Below are 27,376 nucleotides of genomic sequence, written 5' to 3'. Positions count from 1 at the left end.
TAAAATATGTGTCTTGAGCTTTGACTTCAGGATGCCAGTAAGTTGCTTGACATATACAGTCACAACTTTCTCCTGGATATCTTTGTGACCAATGTGACTTGCCTAGAGAAGACCAAAATAATTCATGTTGTTGTTATTCAGTCATTGCAGTCATATTTGTCTCTCTGTGACTCTATTTGGGGTGTTCTTGCCAAAAATACTAGAATGGTTTGCCATTTCCTCTTCCAGCTCATTTTACAGATAAGGAAACCAAGGCTGATAGGTTAAAAGTGACTTACCCAGGGTCACACAGCTAGTAAGTGTCCAAGGCTGACTCCAGGCCTGGTGTTCTATCCACTATGCCACCTAGCAACCCAGAGATATTCATAGTTATGACCTCTGTCCTTTGGCTCAATTTCACCTCCCAGTTCAGCTTCAAAGTCTTCAGCCTTTTCATCGTCATCATCTATTGAGAATATTATACTTACCAAGTCCAAACGACATTTTGATATTATCAAAGCAGGCTGTATACTGAATATCACCCCTACTGGTAATCTCCTCATTTGTTTCTGTCCCCCGCCCCAAGTTTCTCATGGCATGGATGATGTAGGGCTTTGAGGGCCTCATTACTATTTCTTCTTCTTCTTCTTCTTCTTCTTCTTCTTCTTCTTCTTCTTCTTCTTCTTCTTCTTCTTCTTCTTCTTCTTCTTCTTCTTCTTCTTCTTCTTCTTCTTCTTCTTCTTCTTCTTCTTCTTCTTCTTCTTCTTCTGGCAATTAGAGTTAAGTGACTTGCCCAGGGTCACACAGCTAGTAAGTGTTAAATGTCTGAGGCCAGATTTGAACTCAGGTCCTCCTGACTCCAGGGCCAGTGCTCTATCCACTGTGCCACCTAGCTGCCCCAAGGGCCTCATTACTATTAGTCTTCTAGCATAGAGACTAGCTCAGGAGTTCTTAAGTGGATCAACAGACCCTGAATGGGTCTGTGTATAGAGTTCAGGTGATCCATGCATTTTTCCCCAATATTTTAATCATTACATTTCGGTATAATTGGTTTACTTTGTAATCTTGTGTAGTTTGTTTTATGAATTTAAAAAACAACATTAGACTGAGAAGGGATCCAGAGGCTTTAGCAGACTGCCAAAGGAGTTTGAGAGACAAAAAAAGGTTAAGAACCCCTGTTGTTAGTGCCTAGAGCTGTTGGGTCTCGAAGTGGATAAGGGTAAATCCCCAGCTTTATCCCCAGCCATGTGGTTGTGTCGTGTGTTCACTGATAGCAGGATGAGGTTACTTGGCACTTCATTCTATCCCCACCGTAGATACCCAAAGAAAGTTGCTACTTAAAGAGTTTATAGTCTTGAAATGTAGGGGTTTTCCCCAGCAAAAAGAAAGTATTTAAAAAATGTTATCTGATGTACAAACATGGATCAGGCAGGGGAGTTTATTCCCACACAGCCAAGAGAATAAATACTAAAAAACAAAGAATCACACAATGATTACAAAAGAATCCAGTAACTTATCACATTTAGCACAATCATTTGGGAGGCTAATATTTAAGCTTCCTTGGAACACCACACTTGCACCACTGCTATTATTTAGTCATTTTGAAATTTCTTATCTGCAAGATAAGAAATTTAGAAATGATTGTCTGGTCAAGATTTTCCTTCTGGGAGCCTTTCAGTGATCCCTTTCACAAACTTTGTCCTGTGATTGCTGCCACAACGGCTGCTCTGCTAGATGCCACCCTTATCACTGGCTTTCTTTCAATAATCAAGTCACTGAAAGTAGAAAAAAAGACAAGAAAGAAAGAAGCAAGGCAGCATGCCTAACCAGCTGAGTGCACACTCCAAGTAGGGAATGAGGATCTTCCCCCCACCCCTGCCATTATGAGAAGGTCACCTGTTCTCTTCTCAAAACCTCCAAGAGGCCAACCAGACGTACACTTTCTCTTCTTCATTCACCTGGTGTGGCCTCGACTTTTCCTCCACATCTCTCATGATTGCCCCTCTTCTGTCCTCCACCCTTATTCAGACCTCTACCTTCAAATTTGCATTGCCTCCCTGTTTCTCTCACATAAAGTACAGGCTTCTCAGCTTGGGGATGTTTGACAAACTGTCTTTTTTGTTTGTTTGTTTTTGGTTTTTTGTTTTTTTTGTGTTTTTTTTTTTTAAGTGAGGCACTTGGGGTTAAGTGACTTGCCCAGGGTCACACAGCTAGTAAATGTTAAGTGTCTGAGGCTGGATTTGAACTCAGGTCCTCCTGACTCCAGGGCTGGTGCTCTATCCACTGCGCCACCTAGCTGCCCCAAACTGTCTTTTAACAAGTGGATCCATTCTTAGGATTTAGACTGAAAACTCCTTCAGGGCAGGGACTGTGTCTTACTCATCCACCTCCAAATAGAAATGAGCTCAGTGCATACTTTTGGAATGACTCAGAATGCTGAGTTGATGAATGGGCCAGGTCCCTAAAAGGTGGGGAAGGGGCAGAGCAGGATCTGATAAATAAGAGACCTACTCTGGCTGACATCATCTACCAAGTCAAGTCCAATCAAGTCAATAATCATTTATTAAATGTCACATTTATAATGTGCCAGACACATAAGGCTACCAGAACATAGACTTCTGACTACTGGGGAGATATATGACCAGGTCAGCCCCCCTTTTTTTTTTTTTTTTTTTTTGCGGGGCAATGAGGGTTAAGTGACTTGCCCAGGGTCACACAGCTAGTAAGTGTCAAGTGTCTGAGGCCGGATTTGAACTCAGGTCCTCCTGAATCCAGGGCCGGTGCTCTATCCACTGCGCCACCTAGCCGCCCCCCAGGTCAGCCCCTTTTTTTACAGACTGACCCAGATCCATGGATTTTTCTGCAGTAGAATGGATGTCTTTTCAATTTAGGAACAGTTTTTCTTCTTCTTTTTTTTTGTCTTTGTATAACCCCAGTACCTAGTCCATCAATCAGTCAACTGACACTTTTTAAGTACTTACTGAGTGTCAGGCACTAAGCGCTGAGAAAAAAAAGAAAGGCAAAAAAGGAGTCCTTGTTCTTAAGAACCTCACAGTCTAATGGAGGAGACAACATGCAAATAAACAAGCTATAGACGGGGTCGGCTAGGCGGAACAGTCTGGAATCAGGAGGACCCAAATTCAAATCTGGCCTCTGACACTTCCTAGCTATATGACCCTGGGCAAGTCACTGAACCCTGTTTGCCTCAGTTTCCTCGACTGTAAAATGGTGAAATAATAACACCTATCTCCCAGGTTGGTTGTGAGGATCATATGAGTTAATTTTTGTAAAGTGCTTTGCAAATCATAAAGGTTAGTGTCAGGGCTAGGTTTAGCTGCTGGTGTTGTTGAAAGATTATATAAATTTGCCCATTCCCCATACAAAACAAAGTATGTAGAATCCTCAGTGAAGGGGTAGCTAGAAAGCCAAGAAACAGTAACTCTCCAGCCCTGCCCCCTCCTCAGAGGCAGGCACTGGGAGAAAGCAGTGCCCCATTCCATATTAGGAAATGTTGGGAAAGGTTCCCAGCCAGATTCCCCAAGCTGAGATGGGGAAGCCTTCAGGGGGTTTCAGGGCTCCTGGGGACAGAGGAGTTTCTCCCAGAGTCTCCACACAAACACACCCCTAGAAAGATAACACTGGCACTTCCCCCGACAAACAAGCACCGCCACTTATTTGACCACATTCTTATCCCCCAACCAGTTCCCAGAGAAACCTATTTACAGTCAAAGATCTCTCCAGAGAAGCTCACTTTTTTTTTTCTTTTCCCTTTGACATCAGGCGGCTCAGTAAGAAATCGTATCATGGCCCCAGACTCCCATACCAGAGGAAGTCTTGGCTCCCTCTCCAATGCCTTTCCTCCAGGTGCCGAAGTGGCTTTGATCAGGGTTGGGGCCACCAGCCCCAGGGATGACGTCAGCCCAGCCTGAAGCTTCCCCGCTCAGCAGTGATTTCACAGAATGAGCAATGTGGAGTTAAGTCAGTCTTCCTACTAGAGAAGGCCACTCAGGTTAAGTCACCCACGGCTCACTGCTGAGCCAGTGTTGAGGGGGTGTGTTTGGGAAGGTAGCCTCCCACCACTTTTTATTTTTATGCCTCCTACTAATAAAAGCAATAATAACCACCTGTTGGCGATCAGCATGCAGGAAGGATTCCAAAGCCCTTCCCCCAGAATAGCCCTGTGACCTGGTGAAGGGGTTCTCAACCCATTTGACAGGCAGGAAAACTGAGGCTTCGTGATTTGAAATGGGAAGGAACATGGTTAGAGGCCCTAGGTCAGAAGAGCAGCTCTGACACTTACTGTACTTGGGCAGGTAAGTCACTTACACTCCCTGGGCCTCAGTTTCCCCATCTGCAAATTGAAGGCTTTGAAATCCACACTTCCAGCCCTAGATCTGTTATTATAAGCCTATGACAGTGTATTCCAGGTACATGGGAGCAGGCTGTCAGGGAATGGCTATTTGACCAGTTGGGCAGCAGAAAGGAGGGTTTATAAAGGGACTTAATAAGAAAGAAACCCAGAAAGATCAATTGTAGAGGGAGGGTCTTTTAAAAAGACTGATGCTATAAGAGCTCCCATTCCTATAGCATCTTAAGGTTAACAGAGATCTTCCCTCACCACTCCCTGAGGGCATTAGGACAGCCTCCCATTTTACAGATGAGAAAACTGAGGCTTAGAGAGGGTAGGTGAGGTTAAGGGTGACTTGTCCACTGTCACACAGGTAGGTAAGTGGCAGAAACAGGATTTGAATCCACAGCCTTTGACTTCAGAGCCGGGGCTTTTCCCACTATATCTTGCTGCCTGCATATATTTTATGTATGTGTGTGTATGCATGTATATGTGTAAATACATACATGTTCATATGCATTTATTTGTGGTATTTTATATTTATGTATTTTATTGTGTTTCTATATTTATGTATTGTGTATGGTATTGTATGTATTCTATTTATGTATTTTATTTTATGTTGTCTATTTTAGATTTATATCTATTATATTTGCGTATTTTGTATATATTCTGTTTTAGAATTATATCTATTATATTTGTGTATTTTATATTTATTCTGTTTTAGATTTATATCTATGATATATAATATTATATATACACACACATACATACACATGCACACATGTTGTACATGTAATGTTAGCTTCTTGATAGCAGAGATTGGTTCATTTTTGTCTCTCTATCCCCAGAGCCTAGCTCTTCCTCTTCCTCTAACAAGACCCTCCATGTCCTGGCTCTGGGCATTGTCTTCATGCCTGAATATTCTCCCTCTTCATCACCACTTTCAGCTTCCCAGCTAAAGCCCCACTTTCTATAGGAACCCTTCCCCTAATCCCTCTTTATGGGAGTTCCTTACTGCTGTTGGATACCTTCAGTTTTTGTCCAATGTGCCACCCACGTTGTTCAAATGCCAAATGCACACTTACCTAAAAGATGATTTTATGGAGAGTTCAAACAAGGCAAGTGCTCATAAATGGAGATCAGAAGCATACAAGGACATTCTCAAGGTCTCTCTGAGGAACTTTGGTATAGATTGTGGGACATGGGAGATGCTAGTAAAGGACAGATCAGCATAACTGTCCCCATCCAAGAAGGCGCAAAGCAGAATTGCAGGAGCTCAAAAGAAACGTGAGATGCGCAAATCTAGAGCCATCTCTCCTCCAAATGTTCATGTGGACTATTTGTGCTGACCTGTGGTAGAGCCTTCTAAGCTCATATGGGGCTGATCAAGCCACAGTTGGACACACTGTACCTTGACCCCAACACAGTGATGTCATTTTGGTCTTCCAGAAGGAAAGACCCCATGAAAATGTGATCTTCCTATTGCTGCTGCTGTTGTTGTTGGGTTTTTTGTTTTGTTTGTGTTTCTGGTTTTGCTTTTCTTTGTATCTCCAGTGCTTAGGACAGTACCTAGCACACAGTAGGCTGTCAATCAATGTTTATTGATCAATTGACCGGATTTGGTACATGTCTGCTTGATGGAGCCAGATGACCATAAAGATCTACTCCTGCTCTAAATCTAAGATCCTACTATCTCTCTCCAACTTCCCTCAGCAAAAGACACATTACTGGGGGAAGGGGCAGGCCCGGATCCTACCATTTCATCTATTTAACGGATTTAACCAGTATCCAAAACAGCAGCCGTTGACTCAAACTCCCCGCAAGAATTGAGTCCAGCAATAATGGCACTAACTTTGCACAACTCACTGAGCGTCAGTTTCCTCATTTGTAAAAGTGGTCAATATGAGCTCCTGCCTTACCGAGGCAGCTAGGTGGTGCCATGGAGTCAGGAAGACCTGAGTTCAAATCCACTTTAGACACCCCAGGGAGGGAGGGTGAGCCACTTAACCTTTAACTCTCTCGGTTTTTCATCTTTAAAATGGGGGTAAAAACAGTACCTACCTCTCAGGATTGTTGTGAGAATTAAAGGAGATATTTGTACAGCGCTTTGCAAATCTGAGAGCACCCAATATTATCGTTGTTCCTATTATCATCATCATCTCCCAGGGTTGTTAGGAGCATATGATGAGATACTATTTGTTCCAGTGCTTTGCAAAGCTTAACGTACTATATAAATGCTATTATATTATTGTTATTAAATTTTTCAGGGTTGTTGTGAGGATTAAATGAGAAAAAAAATATTTTGCCAAGTTTATGTATGTTAAGCTACGACTATATTCCAGGCACTGTGCTAAGCATGGTAATCCCAGCACTGCAGATATTATTTACTATTATCATCTTCACAAATGAGGAAGGTTAGTTAAGTGACTTGCCCATAGTCATGCAGCTCCTGTCAGAGAGGGGATAAGACCTTTCTTAAGGATTCCAAACCCCAAGGTAATGGAGCGTCTGTCCGGCTCCCTCTAGGAGGAAGGGGGATGGGGAAGGCGCACGTTCCACCAGCTCGATTCGCTTTCCCAATCATCTCTCAATGTTATGTGTCCCTAGAGTGAAGAAGGACAAGTGTGTATCAAGAACCTTCTGGCCAGTGACAGAGGAAGCGGGGAGCCGGGCAGGGGCCCCGAGGAGGAAGAGGAGGAGGAGAAGGTGAAGGAAGGGTAAAAATAGCAGACCCGGCTTGGAGCAGTTGCAGACAGTTGCAGCAATGCGGGTCCCTCCTTGCAGAGACGAGAGAGGGAGGTCAGGCTAGGGAGGAGGAGGGGAGAACTCCCAGGGTCCAGGAGGGGCGTCTAAACTTGGATAGCCCCTCATTGCCAGCTCCCCTGGTAGAGCAGTCAGCTGTCCCCAACCGCATTGCTCAGGAGGGTAGCTCATCGGCTCCAAAACACAGCCTGACAAGGGGAGATTGCAAAAGCTCCCTCCCTCCCTCCCTCCCCGCCCCCGCCCCCACCCCCACCCCCACCCTGGCCGGCATCAAAGGACATATAAGCGGAGGCGCCCTGCCCAGCCCTGGAGAACACGAGAAGTTTCTGGGCTCTGATGTTTATTTAAGCCGCTGTCCGGGCACGGGGAAAGGGACAGAAGAGAGACAGGCGGCCCCAAAGGGTACCGGTGCCTACCTCCGCTTGCCTGCCTGGTCTCCAGAGAGAATCCACCCCGAGGTCTGAAGGGGGGGGCTGGGCACTCCTGACATCTGCAAGCCACTGGGCACTTGCTGATCTCTCCCCTCCCTCCATCCTCCTTCCCTCGTCTGGGTTTAAATCCCGTGGAGAGTTTTGGCAAGGCATATCTGGAGGGATTCCTGTCGCTCCGGTTTGGTATCCCTCTCCTCCCCCGGGGCTGAGGCAGCCTCTCCAAGGGAGGACTCTGCTTTTGGGGAGGGGCCTTGGATGGTTATTCACTGAGAAGCCACACAGGGAGCCAGAGGCAGGGCCAGAAGAGGCCGTTGTGACTGGTGCCCTGCGCCCATAGTGCCCAGCTAGGGCTCCTGCCACTGTTTGGGAGTCGGAGGAGGGCCCCTCTGCCCTGCCCCAGGCCCGCAGCCATGGCCGACGGCCAGATGCCTTTTTCTTGCACCTACCCTTCTTCCCGCCTGAGGAGAGACCCTTTCAGGGACTCGGCCCTGTCTAGCCGCCTGCTGGACGACGACTTCGGCATGGCCCCTTTCCCCGACGACCTGACGGCGGACTGGCCCGACTGGGCCCGCCCTAGACTGTCCCCATGGCCAGGCCCCCTGAGGGCAGGCATGACTCCCCTGGTCCCCAGCATGGCCCCCCCAGTCTATGGGGCCAGATATGGGCCTGTTGAAAACCGCAGCCCTCCCCCCTGCCCTGGGGAGCCTTGGAAAGTCTGTGTCAATGTGCATAGCTACAAGCCAGAGGAGCTGACGGTTAAAACCAAGGATGGCTTCGTGGAGGTGTCCGGTGAGTGGCCATGGGGTGGGGTGGGGTGATGGGCAGGGGCAGAGGGAAATGGGAGAGACAGATGGAGAAAGAGGGACTAGAGGCAGAGAAGGGAGAAGGAAAGGCAGGCAGGCAGGCAGTTAATCAGCAAGTATTTATAAGTGCCTACTATGACAGAGATGGAGAAAGGAAAAATTTTTCCATCAGTCAAATCAGCCAATATTTATTAGGCACTTAATATGTAACTGGCACTGTTTTAGCTCTTGGGAAAATAAAAACAAAAGTGAAATAATCCTCACCCCGAAGAGTTTACACTTTATTGGGGCGGGCAACATGTGCACCTATAAGTCTATGTAAATAAACCTAAAATTAATATGAGGTTGTTTAAGGATGGAGAGTTCTAGTAGTTGGGGGAGGTATCAGGAAAGAGACCAGAGACTGAGAGACAGGCAGACAGAGAGAGAGAGGAGAGAAAGAGGCAGACACAGAAGAGGCTGAGACAAAGAGAGTGGTAGAGATAGAGAGACAGTAGAGAAAGAAGAAAGACACAGAGAGGGACCCAGAGAAAGGACAGAGGGACAGGAAGAGAGAGAAAAGAAAGAGAGGAGGAGAGAAAGAAGGACAGGGGAAGAGACAGAGACAGAGAGTGGAGAGGAGAGAGACAGTAGGAAGAGACAAAAAGAGAGTAAAAGAGACACACAGAAATACAGAGACACGAAGAGCTGAAACACAGAGAGAAGATGGAGATGATAGTTGATAATCAAAACCAAACCCTGTCTTTTAGATAAAAATCAAGAAGGAATCTTGGCTAGCTTTGGCAGAAACAGGCCCTCCAAGCCCCTGGAATGATTTAAGAGTTCAGGCATTCACTTGCTATTTATTGTCTGGTCATTCTTTTCTAAAGCCCTGTCTCCTCCCCAGAAGCTCAAACATCTGAGAACGAACAAAGGAAAGGATGGGAGATGTGGACCCTGGAATTTAAAGCAGGAGGGGAAGTTAGAGATGGTCTAAACCTAGGAGACTCATCTTTAAAATAACAAAACAGCCCCGGAGAGGTTGGGTTTCTTGCCAACAATCACTGGGGCAGGATTGAAGCTTGAGGACTGCTTAAGCCCGAAAGGTCATCTTTACAGTTGAGCAACCAGAGGCCCAGATTCTTCTGGCCAAAATCAAACAAATGGCCAGGAACGAGCAGAGTTAGGATTCAAGTTTAGATCCTTGGATTTGAAATTACAGCAGTAGGGGAGGATTCGAACTCACATCTTCTGGCTCTAAGCCTCATCCTCTATCCACAGCCCCAACTAGAAGGTACATCTTCGGAACCTACCCAACCTGTCCTAACTCATAAGCTGGTATTCTTGTTTTCCAGGTCACAACCATCATGGCTGACTATTCTTGTCAACAGAGATCAGGCCCAAAGAAAGGGTTAAGTCTGAAATGAGACAGGGACTGGACAGACTCAGGGTGGGGCCTTCTGTTTTGTTTCTGATCATTAGCTCATTTAACAACCCCTCCAGAAGAATTCAATCTTGCTTCCTCACCAATTAGTGGCCATTAGAGGGAAGTGGGGGGAGGGGAAAGAGAGAAACGAGGGTGAGGAAGGAGAGAGAGACAGAGGCAGAGACACAGAGAATAGAAAAACAAATAAAATTGTGATCAGAGAAATTCATTAGCCAAGCCTTGCTCTGAGAAATGGCGCCAGGGCCCACCTGCTCCAGACTCACTTGAGCTGTTGAGACAGGACTTTCAAAGGTACAGAAGGCAGAATACTTAACATCAGAGGCTTGGGACCTCTTGGGGGAAGGAGACAGACTGGGCTGGGTTGGGTTGGGCTGGGATTGCTTGTTGATGGAAAAGGAGTCACTAGGATTAGGCTGTTTCTGGTTGAATGGGCTGGGGGTGTGTGTGTGTGAGGAAAACTGGGCCCCACTTTTGGCCCTCATCCAGACTGTGTCTAGTTATCTGTCTAGAAGTGAGTCACTCAGGGATTCAGTTTCTTCATCTATAAAGTGGGGATGGATGGTGGCCCCTGGAACCCCCCAATTACACAGGGCAGCATAGCCCTTTGAAAAGCATAATCCCGTATTAAGAAAAGGTTATAATATAAAACACTGTACTTGGGAGTCAGGAAGACTTCAATTCAAAGCCTGCTTATGAGAATTACTGACTGTGTGATGACAGTCAAGTGGCTTAACTTCTCTTGGCCTCAGTTTCCTTCTCTGTAAAATGGAGCTAATACTTGTAACAGTGGCCTCACAGGCGTATTGTGACGCTCAAGTGTGATGATATATGTAAATCATGGTTTTATATATAATATACATACACACACATATATATGCCCATTGTGACATTTTTCTGATATGTGTGTGTGTGTGTATCTATATATCTATATCTATATATAAGAATTCTTTTTTTTTTTTTTTGGTGAGGCAACTGGGGTTAAGTGACTTGCCCAGGGTCATACAGCTAGTAAGTGTTAAGTGTCTGAGGTCAGATTTGAACTCAGGTCCTTCTGACTCCAGGGCTGGTGCTCTATCCACTGTGCCACCTAGCTGCCCCTATATCTCTCTATATAGATATAGATAGATATATACACATAAATGTGTGTGTATATTTGCATAGCTATGACTATGTGTACACACACACATTTTCTCCTAGGAAGGAGAGCTAGTCTGGTAATGAGGGTCTGAAAGAAGTGGGGTGAATGCTGGGAGTCCTGATTATTAGAACAGGGAGCCAAAATGGAGGAGAAAGGAAATGTTTATTGGAGCCACAAGTGGATAATAAAGATCACATGGTACAAAGCATCACCAGCTCATGGGGTGTTTGGGTAGAAGGAATGGGCCTGGAAATTGGGGCATTTGGGTCTGACCCTGGACTCTGGCCTGGTCTCCATGCGTGTGACCTCATACAAACAATTTAGAATCTCTCTTTGTCACAATTGCTAACAATGGTCCCATAGTGAACAAATCCCCCAGGGAAGTGATAATCAGGGATAAGAACAGTTCAATCCTGGCCCTGGCTAAACATTGATCTAAGGCCACGATAACTGAACTTTCCAGAGCCTGATATTAAAGTTGACAGAACACAGCATATACCACTGAGCCTTCCAACCACCTTGTAGAGTAGGATAGTCTATGTATCGTATAATCAGCCCCGTTTTATAAATGAGGAAAGCCGAGGCTCAGGGACGTCACAGATTTAGATGCTGAACAAGTCTTAGAGGCAACATTGAAGGCAGTGCTTTCTTTCATTTTACAAATCAGGAAACACAGGCTGAGCCAAGTGAAATGACCTGCCCAGATTCACCCAGCTAGCAAGCATGCGAGATGGCATAAAAACCCAGGTCAGGAAGACTCTAAATTAGAGATTAAGTTATATAATAATCGATGATGATGATAACATTTATATAATGCTTACTGTGTGTCAGGTACTGTACAATGAATTATGATTTCATCCAATCTTCATAACAGCCCTAGGAGAGAGGTACTATTATTATCCCCTTTTTACACAAACTAAGGCAAAGAAGTTAAGTGACTTGTCCAGGGTCACATAGTCAGGATGTGTCAGTGGTCGAACTCAAACCCAAGTCCATCCACTGTACTCCATTGCCTCCCTCCTCATGAAGAAAGTGTCAGAGGCCTCTATTGTCCTCTCATTGTCACAGATCAGACCACTGACTTATTTTATTTTATTATTTTTTTTCCCAGGGAAATGAGAATTAAGTGACTTGCCCAGGGTCACACAGCTAGTAAGTGTCAGAGGTCAAATTTGAACTCAGATCCTTCTGAATCCAGGGCTGTTACTTTATCCACTGTGCCACCTAGCTGCCTCCCACTGACTTATTTTAAACAGGAGTCCAGATGGAAGGGTGGCTAGGTGGCACCATAGTGTATAGAGCCTGGAATTAGGAGGATCTGAACTCAAATTTGGCCTCAAACACTTACTCACTAGGAGTGGGACCCTGGGCAGGTCAATGAACTTTGTTTGCCTCAGTTTCCTCATCTGTCAAATGAGCAGGAGAAGAAATGGCAAACACTCCAGTATCTTTGCTCATAAAACCCCAAATGGGATCACAAAAAGTTGGACACTACTGAAAATGAATGAACAACAACAACCAGGTAGAAGAGAGATGAGGAAAGGGGAAGGAAGAAGGGCTTCCGTTTGGTCACTAGTACAGAGAAGACAGCTTCCTCTTTTGAGACCTCGAGAGGAGACTGGGTGGAGGAGAAACAGAGGAAGGGAGAGAGAGAGCCAGGCAGTCCTTGTGGGAAAGGAATAAGATATCTGGACCACAGAGAGCCCTTGACTCTTTGTTCTGACTCTCTAAGAGGGGAGCAGAGGCAGAGGGAGATTAAAGGGTCACCGGCTTCTGGCTTCCATCATCTGCCCTTGGAAAAGGTCTACAGATATAGGATGTCAGGCGGACGAGTGAGACAGCCTCTCTCCCTTCCCCTCCCTGCTGCCATCCATCAGAAGGAACATTGTGGTCATTCCTAATAGCTTCCTCCACATTCTCTTCCGTGCCTGCTCAGAAAAAAGTATTTACAGGAATTAATTAGCTTTGCGAGGAAAAGCAAAACAATATTCAAGCTGGAAAAAGGTTTCCCTTAGATACTCCTTCAAGTCTGAGAAGCATCTACTATCTATCTGCCCACCACGTGTACAATACTGTGGATCTCACAGTCAAAAAGATCTGGGTTCAGATTCCACCTCTGACACATATTGGCTGTGTGACCCTGAACAAGTCACTTCAGCATTCCATGCTCCCAAGCAAATCTGTTGAGATTTTAAGTTTCAGAGAAAGTGTTGACCTTCATTGGTAGAAGGAATTTCCTCACCTGGAGGTTCCCTACAGGATGAAATCACAGATCTAGTCCTGGTACATATCTTTGAAACCAGAAGGTAGTAATCTTAGTCAATTTTCCTTTAAAAAAAAAAAAAATCACTCTGTGCCTCAGTTTCCCCAATTAGAAAATTGGAATAAAGAGCCAAGAATTCACTGTGTTAAGTGCTAGGGATACAAAGACACCCCCCCCCCAATAATTAAACAGTGCCTGTCCTCAAGGAGTTTATATTCTAAGGGTATATATGCATACACCCAAATAAATACTTTTAAAATACATAGAATATAACAAAGTAATTTCAAGGGGGGCAGGGAAGGAAGCAGGAAATAAATCAACAATCGTTTATTAAGTACCCACTGTATACTAGGTGTTGTGGTAAGTGCTGGAGAGTTAGAGACAAAAATGAGATAGGCCTTGACCTCTGGGAGCAGGTCTACTGGGGTTAGAGGGGGAAAAGAAAAGAAGGCAAGAAGTGACCTCAATACTTACATGTCCACATGCCCTTCAGTGGTCATTTAGAGACAGTTGTCTTCCATGCGTTGTTGCAGCATAATAATACTGGTAAAGCTCTGAGGGGGTTACTTTGTGATTTCCCAAAAGAAATCCAGCCTGCTTTCTTCTTCTGTTCAATTCTGGGTTCAGATCATTGCCCAGCAACAGTGTTTGCCCTATTTGTAGACTGTTGGACAAGCTCTGTAGGGCATCTGTCCAAATCTGGGTAATAGACACTTGTCATCCATTTGGTCTTTCCTGTGTGGATGAGCGGGCCAAACTTGTTTGAATGATTACATCTGTCCTCCAAAAAGCTTCCTCCTTTGAGTTGATAGTTGGTTAGTATAACTGAACTGTTTTTTCCCTCTTTTTTTTTTTTATTTTAAAGTGAGGCAATTGGGGTTAAGTGACTTGCCCAGGGTCACACAGCTAGTAAGTGTCAAGTGTCTGAGGTCAGATTTGAACTCAGGTCCTCCTGACTCCAGGGCTGGTGCTCTATCCACTGCGCCACCTAGCTGCCCCCTTCTTTTTTTATTTTAATTTTTCTATAAATGGTGACTCTCAGGGAGGAAAGGGAGTAATATATAAACAAAATATAAGTATATGTATATATTCATGTATGTATACATCAGAAACAAGGTAATGTAAAAGTAAAATATGCGAATAGCAATTTAAAAATTAAAATACTATCACTTTGGTAAGTGTTGGATAATGAGTTGGAGAGAGGAGAGACTTGAGAAAGGGGGTGATATTTAGGAGACTTTTGTACTAGGCCTGAGCAAAAATGATGAGGCTGGTGGTTGTATGAGTGGGGAGAAGGGAAGGGGCTGTAGAACCCCTCTCAGTTTCTTGGTGCCTAAAGCTGGAAGGAACCTTAGATTTCTTTAAATTTTTGTTTGCAGGGCAATGAGGGTTAAGTGACTTGTCCAGGGTCACACAGCTAGTAAGTGTCAAGTGTTTGACACTTCCTCCTGAATCTAGGGCCGGTGCTTTATCCACTGTGCCACCTAGCTGCTCCAGATCCCTTTAATTTACAGATGAAGAAACTAAGGCCCAGAGGCTGAGGCAGGAATAAATAGCAGAGTGAGCAATCTCCCTACTGTGGATTTATAATCCAGAGCCCTCTCCCCTGTGCCAGGTTACCACTGGTTTAATGCATCTGGGGAGGAAACAACATATTCTCTTTCCTGAAAAACATGATATATTAAGACTTTCAATGAGTGAACAAGTCAAAAATAAAAGCAACTTTCAGGGACTAGCTGGAGGTTAATATTCATTTTCCTATGCCTTCTGCATCTAAAGACCTGGCCCAAAATAACAGCAGCTCCTGTTTCAAAAGATCCTAGAATGTCCGGGCTAGGAGGGGCCTTAGAACAGGGAATGCCAGAGCTGGGAGAGGCCTTAGAGGAGGCAATGTCAGAGCTGGGAGGGGCTTTAGAACCAGGAATGTCAGAGCTGGGAGGGGCCTTAGAACAGGGAATGTCAGAGCTGGGAGGGGCCTTAGAGGAGGCAATGTCAGAGCTGGGAGGGGCCTTAGAACAGGGAATGTCAGAGCTGGGAGGGGCCTTAGAACAGGGAATGTCAGAGCTGGGAGAGGCCTTAGAGGAGGCAATGTCAGAGCTGGGAGGGGCTTTAGAACCAGGAATGTCAGAGCTGGGGAGGACTTATTTGATCAATCAGTCATACCCCCTCAATTTATAGAAGGGTAAAAATGCTTTATAGGTTAAAAATTGTTTTCCCCCCTACATTATCTCTTTTTACAACAATCCTGTGAGGTCAGCGAGAAGGATAAAATCCACATCTTTACAATGCTATAGGATTTACAAAGCTCTATCATGTGAAGGACCCCAAGCATCATCATTCCCATTTCACAGATAAGGAAGCTAAAGGCTCACTGCTAAGGCTTCTGATACATACCTATATGGAGAAGAAATTTGAAACCTGGGGCCTAAGGAGAGGCTTGTCTGTTCGACTTTGGACGATCCACCCAACATACCTTGGCCTCAGTTTTTGCATCTGTAAAATGCCATGGGATGGGTTAGCTGGTCTCTGCGGTCCAGTCCAGTTCTGGATCTGTGAAAGTGAAGCCTAGCCTCGTGGAAAGAGGAGTGGACAGAGAAGCAGGAGAGACTCAGTTTCTTCTGGGCCCAGTCATTGACGTGCAAGGAGGTCTCTTGGGAGGCAGTGTATCCCAATGGATAGAGTTCTGGCCCTGGAATTAGAAGGCCCGGGTTTTAGTCCCAACTATAACAACCTGAGACACGTCGAGATGCCCCCATGGACTCTGGGCTCATGTAGATCTGGGGCTACTGGGGGCCTTATCCTTTCCCTTTGTCCTCACCCTGGAGCAAAAATCCAGGGAAATATGTTTTTCAAAGCTTAGCTGTAGTTCCTATCCACAGTTTACCCAGATATAGATGACTGGATGGCCAAAGATCTTTCTACTGATACTGAATTTCCCTACCATATCTCCCGGCCAGTGTCGATAGCTTGTGGCTTAGTTGCTCCTAGGAGTATAGAGGATGGGCCACTGGATTTGGTGTTCAAAAGACCCAGGTTCAAATTCCACCTCAGATGATTTGTAATATTGGACGAGTCACTATTAACTTCACTGGGCCTCAGTTTTCGCATCTGTAAAATGAGGAAATTGGATCCAGTGGCCTCTAAGGTCTGTTCCAACTCTAAATCCATGATCCCGTGTAGTAAAGTAGGCATAAAGTCATTTAGGGTTTATCAGAACGTTCAAGGTTTCAAGGATCCCTTATTCTGCCAGCAAATATGTTCTTCCCACTAACAGATTGCGAGCCCTCTACAACCTAGCGGATACTTTTCATTTAACATCCAATCCCAGCATGCTTCTTCACCAACTTTCGTAGTGATGTTGTGCCTAATATATGTATGTGTATATACACACATTTATACATGTATGATACATATATAGTCTATGTTGTACCTACTAGGTATGTGTGTATACATATATATATATATTATAAGCATATAAGAATTAGCATTTATATAAGATCTTTTTTTTTTTTTTTGGTGGGGCAATGAGGGGTTAAGCGACTTGCCCAAGGTCACACAGCTAGTAAATGTCAAGTGTCTGAGGCTGGATTTGAACTCAGGTCCTCCTAAATCCAGGGCCAGTGCTTTATCCACTGTGCCATCTAGCTGCCCCTCAGAACTAGCATTTATATAAAGCCTTAAGACTTGCAAAGCACTGTACAAATATTATCCCATTTGATCTTCACAACGGCCCTCAGAGGTAGATGCAATTATTGTCCTCATTTACAGATGAGGAAACTGAGGTAGGCAGCGTTTAAATGATTTGTCACAGACCTAGTGAGTGTCTGAGGCTGGATTTGATCTCCTGTTTCCCAATGTGACACTCTATCCATTGTATAGTTTAGATAAAAGCTGCTGTGAACCCCCCCCCCCAGCCCATTCTGTACCCCCATAGAAGCCTGCCCAATGAGGGATCTGTTCTAACTCAGACATATTGTCAGGTCCTGGAGCTCTGTAAGAGGAGGTTTTTTATGAGTATCTCACAGGTGGTGGCAAGCAGTCCTGTATGATAAGCAGGGATGCCAGGTATCATTATGACCATTTTTCAGATGAGGACATTGAGGCCCCAGGAAGGGTTAGTGACTTCCCCAGTGTAGAAGGGCAAGTAATTTTTTTTTAAAAAGCAGAAACCCAGAGGTGGGACAGTGAGAGGCTCGTCTGAGGGATGGCCAGGACACCATTTTCTAGTTGAGGAACAGAAAGGAATGAAGGTGAGTCATGGACAGACCCTCCCTCCAGCCTTGGGTTATCTGTTAATGAGCAGCATGTGACGATGGCCTGTGTTACAGGCACTGCAGGAGGATAGTCGTGCCAACCACATGGACTGAAAGGTTTGGCACAGAGGGGCCCTAACATGGCAAAAGCAGAAAATAGCTCTGGGCATTCAAACTGGGCCACGGTTAAAAATGTTCCATCCATGCCCTGGGTGGATCTGTGGGCGCCTTTGCTCCTAGGCGTGGGTGGCGGGATTGGCCCGGGGCCCAAAGGCCCAGCTCCTTGGTGGAGCACAGCCCTTCCCTTGGCGCCTACGAGAGCCTCCCACCTGTTCACCGCCAGGGACCATCCCTCCCACTCTTCAACTGCCTGAACTTAGGATATATTTTTGGCAGGGGCAAGTCACGGTATCCCAGGCGATCCTGGCCCTCGGGGACTGAAGAAAACCCACTCTGCGTGTCATCCTCAGCATCAAGGATGGCGTCAGATGGCAAAGGAATGAAGAGATGGAGTTTAGGGGCTTGGGGTTCAAATTCACCTCTGTTACTGGCTGTGTGGATAAGTAAACCATAGATTTAGAGCTAGTAGAGGACTTAGAACCCCCTCATTTTACAGATGAGAAAGGTCACACAGGCAAGAAGTGTTCACAGGAGCCTGGGTTTTGAGTTGGAAGGAAACTTAGAGGTTGTCATTTTACAGTTGAGGAAACTGAGGCCCAGATGTGGTTTGTCCATGGTTACCAAGGCTATAAAGTGGCTAATGCAGGATTTGAACCAGGGTCCTACATCCCCAAACCCAGCACTCTAGTTTGGGCAAATGTCTAAGCCTTAGTTACTTCACCTGAAAACTGGGGATAAAAACACTCACAGTTGGGGCAGCTAGGTGGCACAGTGGATAAAGCACCAGCCCTGGATTCAGGAGGACCTGAGTTCAAATCTAACCTCAGACACTTGACACTTACTAGCTGTGTGACCCTGGGCAAGTCACTTAACCCTCATTGCCCCACAAATAAACAAACAGATAGATAAAAAAATGAATAGGTGAATAAATAGCTAATAAATAAATACTAAAAAGTTTTGCAAAAGAAACCATTTATAGTAAAATAAAGTTTTTAAAATATCTATACAAAGAAATAAACAGGTGCACAGACCCCAGGTTAAAAGTCTTTGTGCTAGAGACTGGGGTGGGGGTGAAGGATAGGAAAATATCTCCTGGAGAAAGTTGGATCTGAGCTGAGTCGAAGGAAGCCAGAGAAATCAAGACTCATATATGAGACAGGAGAATATTCCAGGCATGGAGGACAATCGGCATAAAAACATGAAAGATGGAGATGAAGGTTTCAAAGAACCCTAGACAGGCCAGGGTTGCTGCTCCTAGAATATAAGGAGTAGAGTAAAGAAATACAGAAAGAAAAAGAAATGAAAACACAAAAACACTTGTTTAGGCCAGCTAAGCAGTGCTGCAGTGGATAGAGCACTAGCCCTGGATTTAGGAGGACCTGAGTTCAAACCTGGTCTCAGACACTTGATGCTTACTAGCTGTGTGATCCTGGGCAAGTCACTTAACCCTCATTGACCCACGAAGAAGAAGAAGGAGGAGGAGGAGGAGGAGGAGGAGGAGGAGGAAGAAGAAGAAGAAGAGGAAGAAGAAGAAGGAAGAGAAGGAAGAAGAAGAAGAAGAAGAAGAGGTGGAAGAAGGAAGAGAAGGAAGAAGGAGGAAGAGAAGGAAGAAGAAGGAGAAGGAGAAGGAGAAGAAGAAGAAGAAGAAATAATAATAATAATCCAGGAAGAAGTGGTCAGAGAGATAGGAGGAGAACCAGGAAGGAGTGGTGCTGTGAAAATCCACAAAAGAGAACGTTCCCAAGCCTGTCACCATCCTGATTGTTTTCCTCTGTCCACACTCCATTTTATACCAATGCTGTTCCAAGAATATCGGGCTCAGGACTGAACAAAGCCCTCTACATCTGCTGAGAATCCTGGGATCATTCTAGAAGAGAGGGAGCTCAGAGGCCAACCCCCCCCCCCCATTTTACAGATGGGGGATCTGAGTCCAGGGAAGGTCAAAGCCCTTGTCACTTGTGTGACAAGCACACACGTCAGAGGCAGATTTTGAACCAATGTCTGATTCCATAACCAATGTTTTTCTTTTTTCCCATGTTACCACATAGACCATCCATTTCTTGCTTATTTTCCCCAAGTTTTTATCACCAACCTACTATTTGTAATTTACATATCCAGGCATCATGGGGGGAACACAGAAGTTGAAGACGTGTTCCTAAGTGGGTTCTTATCATAGCTCTGCTGACCTCACATACTTGCCAGTGGGGAATGGGGTAATGGGAGAATGAGATTCCCTCCTGATTCCCAAAGCCTTAGGCAGGGAGAGGCCTCCCTAGTTTTTTGGAATGAAGATTCTCTGGGCGCGCTGACAAGTTGTGTTTCTCTCTCCTCCAGGCAGACATGAAGAGAAGCAACAAGAAGGGGGGATCGTTTCCAAGAACTTCACAAAGAAAATCCAGTATGTATCTGCCAGGGAGTTTTTGTGTGTTCTGTGGGATATTCCCGGGTTCAAGTTGTTCTGAGTAGAGCAGAAAAAAAATAGCTTCCCGATTGTTTGTCATCAGAAGCTTTGGGTTTCCAACCACAGTTCTGTTAATCACAGGAAAAGAAAATCCAGAGATGAGGTAGTCCCTTTCGCCTGGGTACAATGTGTCCTGAAGGCGGAGAGCTGACAGCCCTGCTGGACGGGTCACAGCTCTGACAGTGGCCTTCAGGAAGGTCTTGGAGGCGCTGGGGGCGAATTCAGAGCATGGCAAGGGGCCTGGAGCTCTTACCATGTAAGGTCAACTGAGGGAATGACAGATCATAGCCTTAGAATGAGAAGGGCTCTCGGGGACCACCTTCCTCACCGGTCCAGGGTCAAACAGCTATTTGGTTGAGCAGCTAGAAAGCTAGATGGTGGATAGTGTCAGACGTGGGGTCAGGAAGACTCAGGATAGAATCCCGTCTCAGGAGCTTATTGTGCGATCCTAGGTAAGTCATTTAGCCTCCCTAGATCTCAGTTTCTTCATCTGTATAATGAAGGGGTTGGATTAGAGGGCTGGATTCGTGGTCCCTCCCAGCTCTAGAGCTAAGACCCCTTCCAATGATAAATCCTGGGATCCTACAGCTTTAACTTCTCTGAAATGAGGGTGATATAAGCCCTGCCCTGCCCACTCCACAGAGCAGAGGTGAGGTCCAGAAGAGGGAATGCCTGGGAAAGAGCCTCGGAAGCTCTCAAATCACAATACCCCACCAAAGGCGAGGTAATACTCTTTGGGGATCAGGCATTCCCAGCATGCCGTCCTCTCAGCTTTTTCTCTCTCTGAGAAGGGATCTATCTTCTTCGAGGCTTAAGGGGCCCGCTCCATGAATAGGGGGCCAGTCTGGGCACATTCCTCCAGGGGATTATGCCCCCCCCCTCCCCAAGACATGAATGAGCAGAGCAGCTGACTGCTGGCACCTGGAAAGCGGGTTAGGAGAGTGATAAACATTCCGGGTCTGGAACATGATACTCAAGGACACAAAGCAGGAAGAGAGGGCAGAGAACAAACGAGTTAGGAGAAGCCCAGACTCAGGGGGACCTGGTTGGAGGGCAGGCGGTGGGTGATCTGTATATATCCAAGACTGGTGCTACTGGACCCCTTAGCGATATTGTGCTAGAGTCAGGTGCTAGAGCATCCACCAGAGCCTAGGACAATGTAAGGCAACCATCTATATGGTGGGATTCCAGCTTTAATAATAGCTAATAATGCTTAGTATTTATATGGTGTATTAATGTTTGCAAAGCACTCTGGGGACATTATCTCATCTGATCCTCACCATAACCCTAAAAGGTAGGTGCTGCTATCACCATTTTACAGATGGAGAAATTGAGGCAGACAGCAGTTAATTGACTTGTCCAAGGCCACACAGCTAGGAAGTATTGGGGAGAGAATTTGAACTCTCTCCTCTCTCCCTCTCTTTTCTTCTTCATCTCCTCACTCTCCTCAAATACAAATACAAACTATACAAAACTACACTTCAGGAGATGGAGGATTTTTTAATGATTGAAAAATAACTTTGGATTTGCAGTAAAAAGAACTGGGTTCATATTCCAGCTCTTCTACTTTCTACTTGTGAGACCCTGGGCAAGTCATGCACCCTCTCTGGGCCTCAGTTTCCTCAAATGAAAAGGGAGAGGTATTAGATTAGATTGACTTCCCGGGTGCCTTCCGGCTCTCAATTCCATACAAATACACGGCACCAAACTCCCAGTGCCTCCAAATTTGTTCAAACCAAAGGCTTCCCTCCTCTGCTGCCAAGTTCAGCCTGAGCAGGCTTTGAGTGGAGACCAAGGGCTCCCTAGCTTGTTAACACCCTTGATCCCTCCTTTGTGGGAGTGAAACTTTGGGGGGAGGGGAAGTTCGAATTAGGAATTTCTCTCTTGACCCACCCCAACTCCCAGCTCAAAACTTTCCAGGCACTTAATCTCGACAGCTCAACCCCCACAAGTCCTTTATGCCTCCCCCTACCCCCAACATACACGTATGCACAGACCAAAAACTAAGGAAGCTGGGAAACAGTCATTCTGTAAGCATGTATTAAGTGTCTCACATGTTCCAAGGACCATGATAAACACTGTCTCTGCCTGTTGCTGCCTCTCTGTCTTTTTCTGTCTCTGTGTCTCTCTGAGTCTATGTCTCTTAGTCTGTTTTTGTGTCTCTCCTCTTTCTGTCTTTCTCTGTTTGTTTCTGTCTGTCGCCCCCCCCAACCTGTGTCTCTCTCTCCTACCTGTCTCTATCTCTGTCTCTGTCCCTCTCTCTCCTCTTCTCTCCCTCCTTCTCTCTCTCCCCTCCTCCCCTCTTTCCACCCTCCCTTTCTATCCTTCCCTTCTCCATTCCCTCTCCCTTTTTCTTCTTTATGCTCTCTCCATTCTCTCTCTCTCTCTCTCTCTCTCTCTCTCTCTCTCTCTCTCTCTCTCTCTTTCTCTCTCTCTCTCCTCCTCTCTCTCTCTCTCTCCCCCCCTCTCTCCCCCCTAGTAACTTTGAGCTTCCTCCTCTTCCCCCTCCACTCTTGAAACTCACAATTTGATAAAGCTCCAAAGAAACAAAGGTTCTGTGTCTCATTCAGTCCCAGCTCCCCACCCCCCCCCCAACTGTGGCTCTCTGGCTGGAGACTGAGATCAGATGAAATGTGTCCCCATAGGGCAAATGAAGGGAAAATGGAGAGAGATAACTGAAGTCTGAAAAAGAGATTGATGAAAAATCTCCAAGGATTAAGACAAACCCTCTAGGGGAGGAGGAAAAGGTGCGGGGGAAGGAGATAGACTATCTTTTAAAAGCTGCCTATTCAATTGATTTCCCCATGCAAATTGTCCTCAGAAAACAACTTTGTTGAAAAAGTACCTTAAAAAGATGGGAAATCTTGGAGTTCTCTAGCAGGCTCAGAGGGCTGGGATCCCAGAGGATGGAATAACAGGACAGGAACTGGGGAACCAGTGGAGTCTCTCTCAATCTTCTCTATTCAGAGCCCTGTTGGCCTGGATTTTTAAGGGACCTTGAAGGTCATTTAGCTATACTTTTTCATTTTACAGATGGGGAAACTGAGGCCCAAAGTGGCTGGTATTTGCTTATGGTTACATAAGTAGGAAGTCTCAGAGATGAGATTTGAGTCCAGAATCAAAGTGACTTTAGAGCCCCTGGACCAATTGAATTCAATAATCAATTATCAAGGGGCAGCTAGGTGGCACAGTGGATAGAGCACCGGCCCTGGATTCAGAAGGACCTGAGTTCAAATCCAGCCTCAGACACTTAACGCTTACTAGCTGTGTGACCCTGGGCAAGTCACTTAACCCCAATTGCCTCACCAAAAAACAAAATATCAATGATCAAGCCCCTACTATAATCCACTGGGCACTGGGGATTCAAAGATAGAAATAGAACACTCCCGGCCCTCAAGAAGGTTATGTTCAGCTGGAGGAGAAGCTTGTACATAGCAAAATAAATACAAGATGTTATGGGGGAGGAGGGAAGGGGGAGATGAGGAAACCATGGCACCAGGTCCCAGCTTCCCATGACTCCACTCAGAAATCCAGCCACTCCTCAGGTTAGTCTGGAACGACTCCAAAAACTTTGGTTCCGCACAATACAGACTCAAGTCTCAGCGGGAAGCACCCAAGCTTTACAGTCTCAGAACCTGGGTTCAAATTCTAGCTCTGTTCCTTCCTGCCCATGTGACCTTGGGCTAATCCCTTCACAGCTTCAGAAAATGAGGCGGTTGGACTTAAATGCTATGTGGACGATTCTTCTATTTTTTTTCAATATTGTTAATATTTATATAGTGCCTACTATGTGCCAGGTACTGTGCAAAACACTGTACAATTATTATTTACATATCTACATACTTTATACATATTAACAATTTTGTAATCTTCACAACAATATGATCCCCATTTTATAGATGAAGAAAACTGAGACAGACAGAGGTTAAGTGACTCACCTAGGGTCACACAGGTAGTTAGTATCTTAGGTCAGATTTGAACTCAGGTCTTGTTAACTCCAGACCCAGTGCTCTATCCATTAAGCCATCTAGCTGCCTATTTGTCCATCCCTAATTTCTCCCCTGATCTCCAGTCTCCCATCTCCAACCTGCCTATTGGACATGTTGACCTAGTTGTCTCCTAGACGTTTCAAATTCAGCATGTCCAAAACTTCACTCATGACTCCCCCCACCCATGCCTCCCTTATATGTAACTTCCCTACCACTGTCTAGGGTGCCACTGTCCTCCCAACCCCCCTGGCTTCTAAGCTCCTCAGACTCTCTCCTGTATAATGAGTGGTCAAGTCCTTAATTTCTAACTGATTGAAATCAATTCCTCATCCTGCTAAGAACTCAGTAATTTACTCTCATGTGAGTTAAAAAAAAAAAAAACCGAAGATATTCTTCTAGTGCTATTCAACCCTTTCCTCCTTGATCTGAGGGAAAACCAACAAAAAACTGAAACACACAAACTCAGAGGTCTCCCTGACTCCAGGCCCAGTGTTCTAACCACTGTACCACCTACCTGCCTTATCGTAAACTATTCAAGTTAGGAGATACCCTTAAAGGAAAGGTAATCTTTGCTTATGTGATGAGATATGGAAACAGAGGCAGGAAAAGATCAAATGATTCCCCCCCCCCATCACACCCTGTGATTAGTCCACTTGGGTGGTATAGATATAGACTTTGAGCTGAGGAAAGGGTCTGGAGTGATGGAGACAGAGAAGAGTAGACAAGTTTCAAAGCCACCAGGGGCAGCATCAGGAAAGAGAGACTGATTTTGGCCCTGGGAATCTCTGCTCAGTTTGAATGTGTCGGTTGGTGACTCTGCTTTATAAGGCTAATGTAAGCTCTTCTCCTGAGCTCCCGACTCTCACCCCATATTTCCCTCCCTAGCAGCAAGTTAACTTCAAAGCTGGGTTTCCCTTAGGGGACTGTGTTGTCTCAAAGCCGTCTCTCTCTTCACTTTGGTGTCATTTCCTTAAAAATGCCATGGCATCTCTGCCCAAGCGTGAACATCTCTAGACAAGCTACCAATGTCCAGGTTTTGTAGCTACACAATTTGCTTGCCCCTCAGCAGAGAAATAGACCAACAGACCATCCCCCACAGCACTGATGTCTTGGTCTGGAAGCTCTCTCCTGGTAGGCATTAACAAAAGCTTCCCCTAGCCCCCTGCCCGGTCCTCTCCTTGTCTCTTCCAGATCTCTTTCTTCTGCTTGCTAATCTCTGCAGATATATCAGCCAGGGTATCACCTGGGGCCAACCCAGCTCACGGAACAAGAGAAATAGCTTTTCTTTAATGACTTGGAGTATAGGTGTATATATGTATGTATATATATATACACACACACACACACACACACATATATATATATACACACATATGCACAATAAGCACACACACATATATATATGTATACCATACACACACGTGTATGTATGTATGCATGTATATGGCTTCTCAGGGCAGCTAGGTGGCGCAGTGGATAAATGACTGGCCCTCGATTCAGGAGGATCTGAGTTTGAATCTGACCTCAGACACTTGACACTTACTAGCTGTGTGACCCTGGGCAAGTCACTTAACCCTCATTGCCCTGCAAAAAAAGAAAGAAAGAAAAAAAAAAAGAAAAACAAACAAACAAAAAAGAAAAGTATACTCTGTAAATACCTTCTCATATACAGGGGCCTTGCCAATGAACCCTGATCTAGGACTATTTTCTCTAGGTAGGAGTGGAAATGGGTCACTGCTAAGAGGGAAAGAAACTTTCCTTGCACACTAAAATAAGCATTGATTAAATGCTTACTGTGTGCAAGGCCTTGTACTTGGCTTGGCGGGGGTGGCGGGGTATGAATGGGAGCACATCCCCTCATTATACAGATGAGAAAAATGAAGCCAAAAGTGGTTGAATGATATGGCCAAGGGTCACATAGCTAGGGAGGGTCCACAGCAGGATCTGAACCCAGATCTTTCCTGACTTCAGTCCCAGGGCTCTTTCCACCCCCACCAGGCAGTCCCTGGAAGCCAGATCCATTCAGTTCTGTATTTCTCCTCCTAGACTCCCAGCTGAGGTGGACCCGGTGACAGTATTTGCTTCCCTCTCCCCTGAGGGTCTGCTGATCATCGAAGCCCCGCAGGTTCCTCCTTACTCTGCATTCGGAGACAGCAGCTTAGGCAATGAGCTGCCCGTCGACAACCACGAAGTCACCTGTGCTTGAAGAGGCCTCCAGAGGAAGAATTCTCATTCTCTTCCTCCCCCTTCCCTCCCCCAGACCCTAGAGATTTCTCTCTTGATTCCAGATGCAATTACATTAGCTCAATAGAGGTGTATGTTGGATAGAGAGGATTGTTTTTCTGCTCTTGCCACTGAGAGGGCCTCCCATCTGGAAGCATCCTTACCCAGAGTGCCTACCTACTGATTCCTGTCCTGCCCTGTCCCGAGGAGGTCTGGCCCTCAGCGTCTCCCAGGATAGAGAGCGGGCCCTGCACTGCACTGGGAAGGCCAGTGACGACAGCCCAGCTACCTGCTCCCAAACCCCTGTAATCCCCCCTTTCCCTAGGGCCCAGAGCTAAACCCAGAAAAGTCCCAAGGGCTAGCTCCCCTTATTCCCCTGCTGCTCACTTGTCATTTCATGTCCCCATAGGCCACCAACCATCCCCCAGCCTCACAGACATAATTTTTTTAGAGGTCTTACATGCATTAAGTGTTTATCTGTATATCAGACCGAAATTAGGGGGTGTCTTTTTCATATTTGCTTTAAGTTAATTAGATATTTATGGAGATGGGCCTGAATGGGGGATTTTAGGCCCCCTGTGGTCATTTGTTGGCTAACTCTATCTTTGACCCCCTCCTCTGTCTAGTTCCCCCCCCCCTTTTTTTTCCAGGTCCACGTTTTCCCAGGAGGGAATTGCCAGGTTAGGACCTTGCTCTCCGGAGTTGCCAGGAACCAAGTGCCAGCCAGACAGATAGACAGAACTGATAAAGACAGGCTGGGAACTTACCACAATGTGACAATGTCGTGTGCTTGGGTGGGAACACTTCTGTATTGTGCTGGGATTTGTGTTGTTTTTTCAGTTGTGCTGTTGTTTGAGGGAAAAATAACTTTATGAATAATAAAAAAGAAATTGATCTTCTTAGCCTCATGCCTTGCCTGAATGCTGATCTAATGTCAGATGGGAGGGTTGGGAGTTGGCAGGAGCTGGGGAGGAGGGAGAAGAGATGAGTCCATTGATTCAAGCAGGGGATACATAGTATCTAGGGGAATTGTAACTAGGGTGGGGTGACCTGGGCTTTGCCCCAAGGAAGCTGACAACACTTGCTGTCAACAAAGCAACCACCTCTGGAAGCAGCCACTGTTGGACGGCAACATTTTCCCTGACGTCAAGCCTACTTTTGCCTCTTTACCATTTCCAC

At 45.7% G+C, this 27,376-nt stretch overlaps 1 protein-coding gene across 1 annotated transcript; it reads left to right on the top strand.

Moving 5' to 3' along the window:
* Positions 1–7,351: 7,351 nt before the first annotated feature.
* On the top strand, positions 7,352–27,105 carry HSPB8 (heat shock protein family B (small) member 8). The gene is made up of 3 exons (XM_043976511.1): positions 7,352–8,310; positions 19,859–19,922; positions 26,021–27,105. Exons 1-3 carry the CDS (start codon positions 7,932–7,934, stop codon positions 26,178–26,180), a joined length of 603 nt encoding a protein of 200 aa, XP_043832446.1. The 5' UTR covers positions 7,352–7,931; the 3' UTR covers positions 26,181–27,105.
* Positions 27,106–27,376: the final 271 nt, after the last annotated feature.

Source organism: Dromiciops gliroides, chromosome 1 (genome assembly GCF_019393635.1).
Source record: "Dromiciops gliroides isolate mDroGli1 chromosome 1, mDroGli1.pri, whole genome shotgun sequence".
NCBI classification, from domain to species: Eukaryota; Metazoa; Chordata; class Mammalia; order Microbiotheria; family Microbiotheriidae; genus Dromiciops; species Dromiciops gliroides.
Note: the sequence above shows the minus strand (reverse complement) of the source record. Positions and strands in the feature narration are given on the sequence as shown.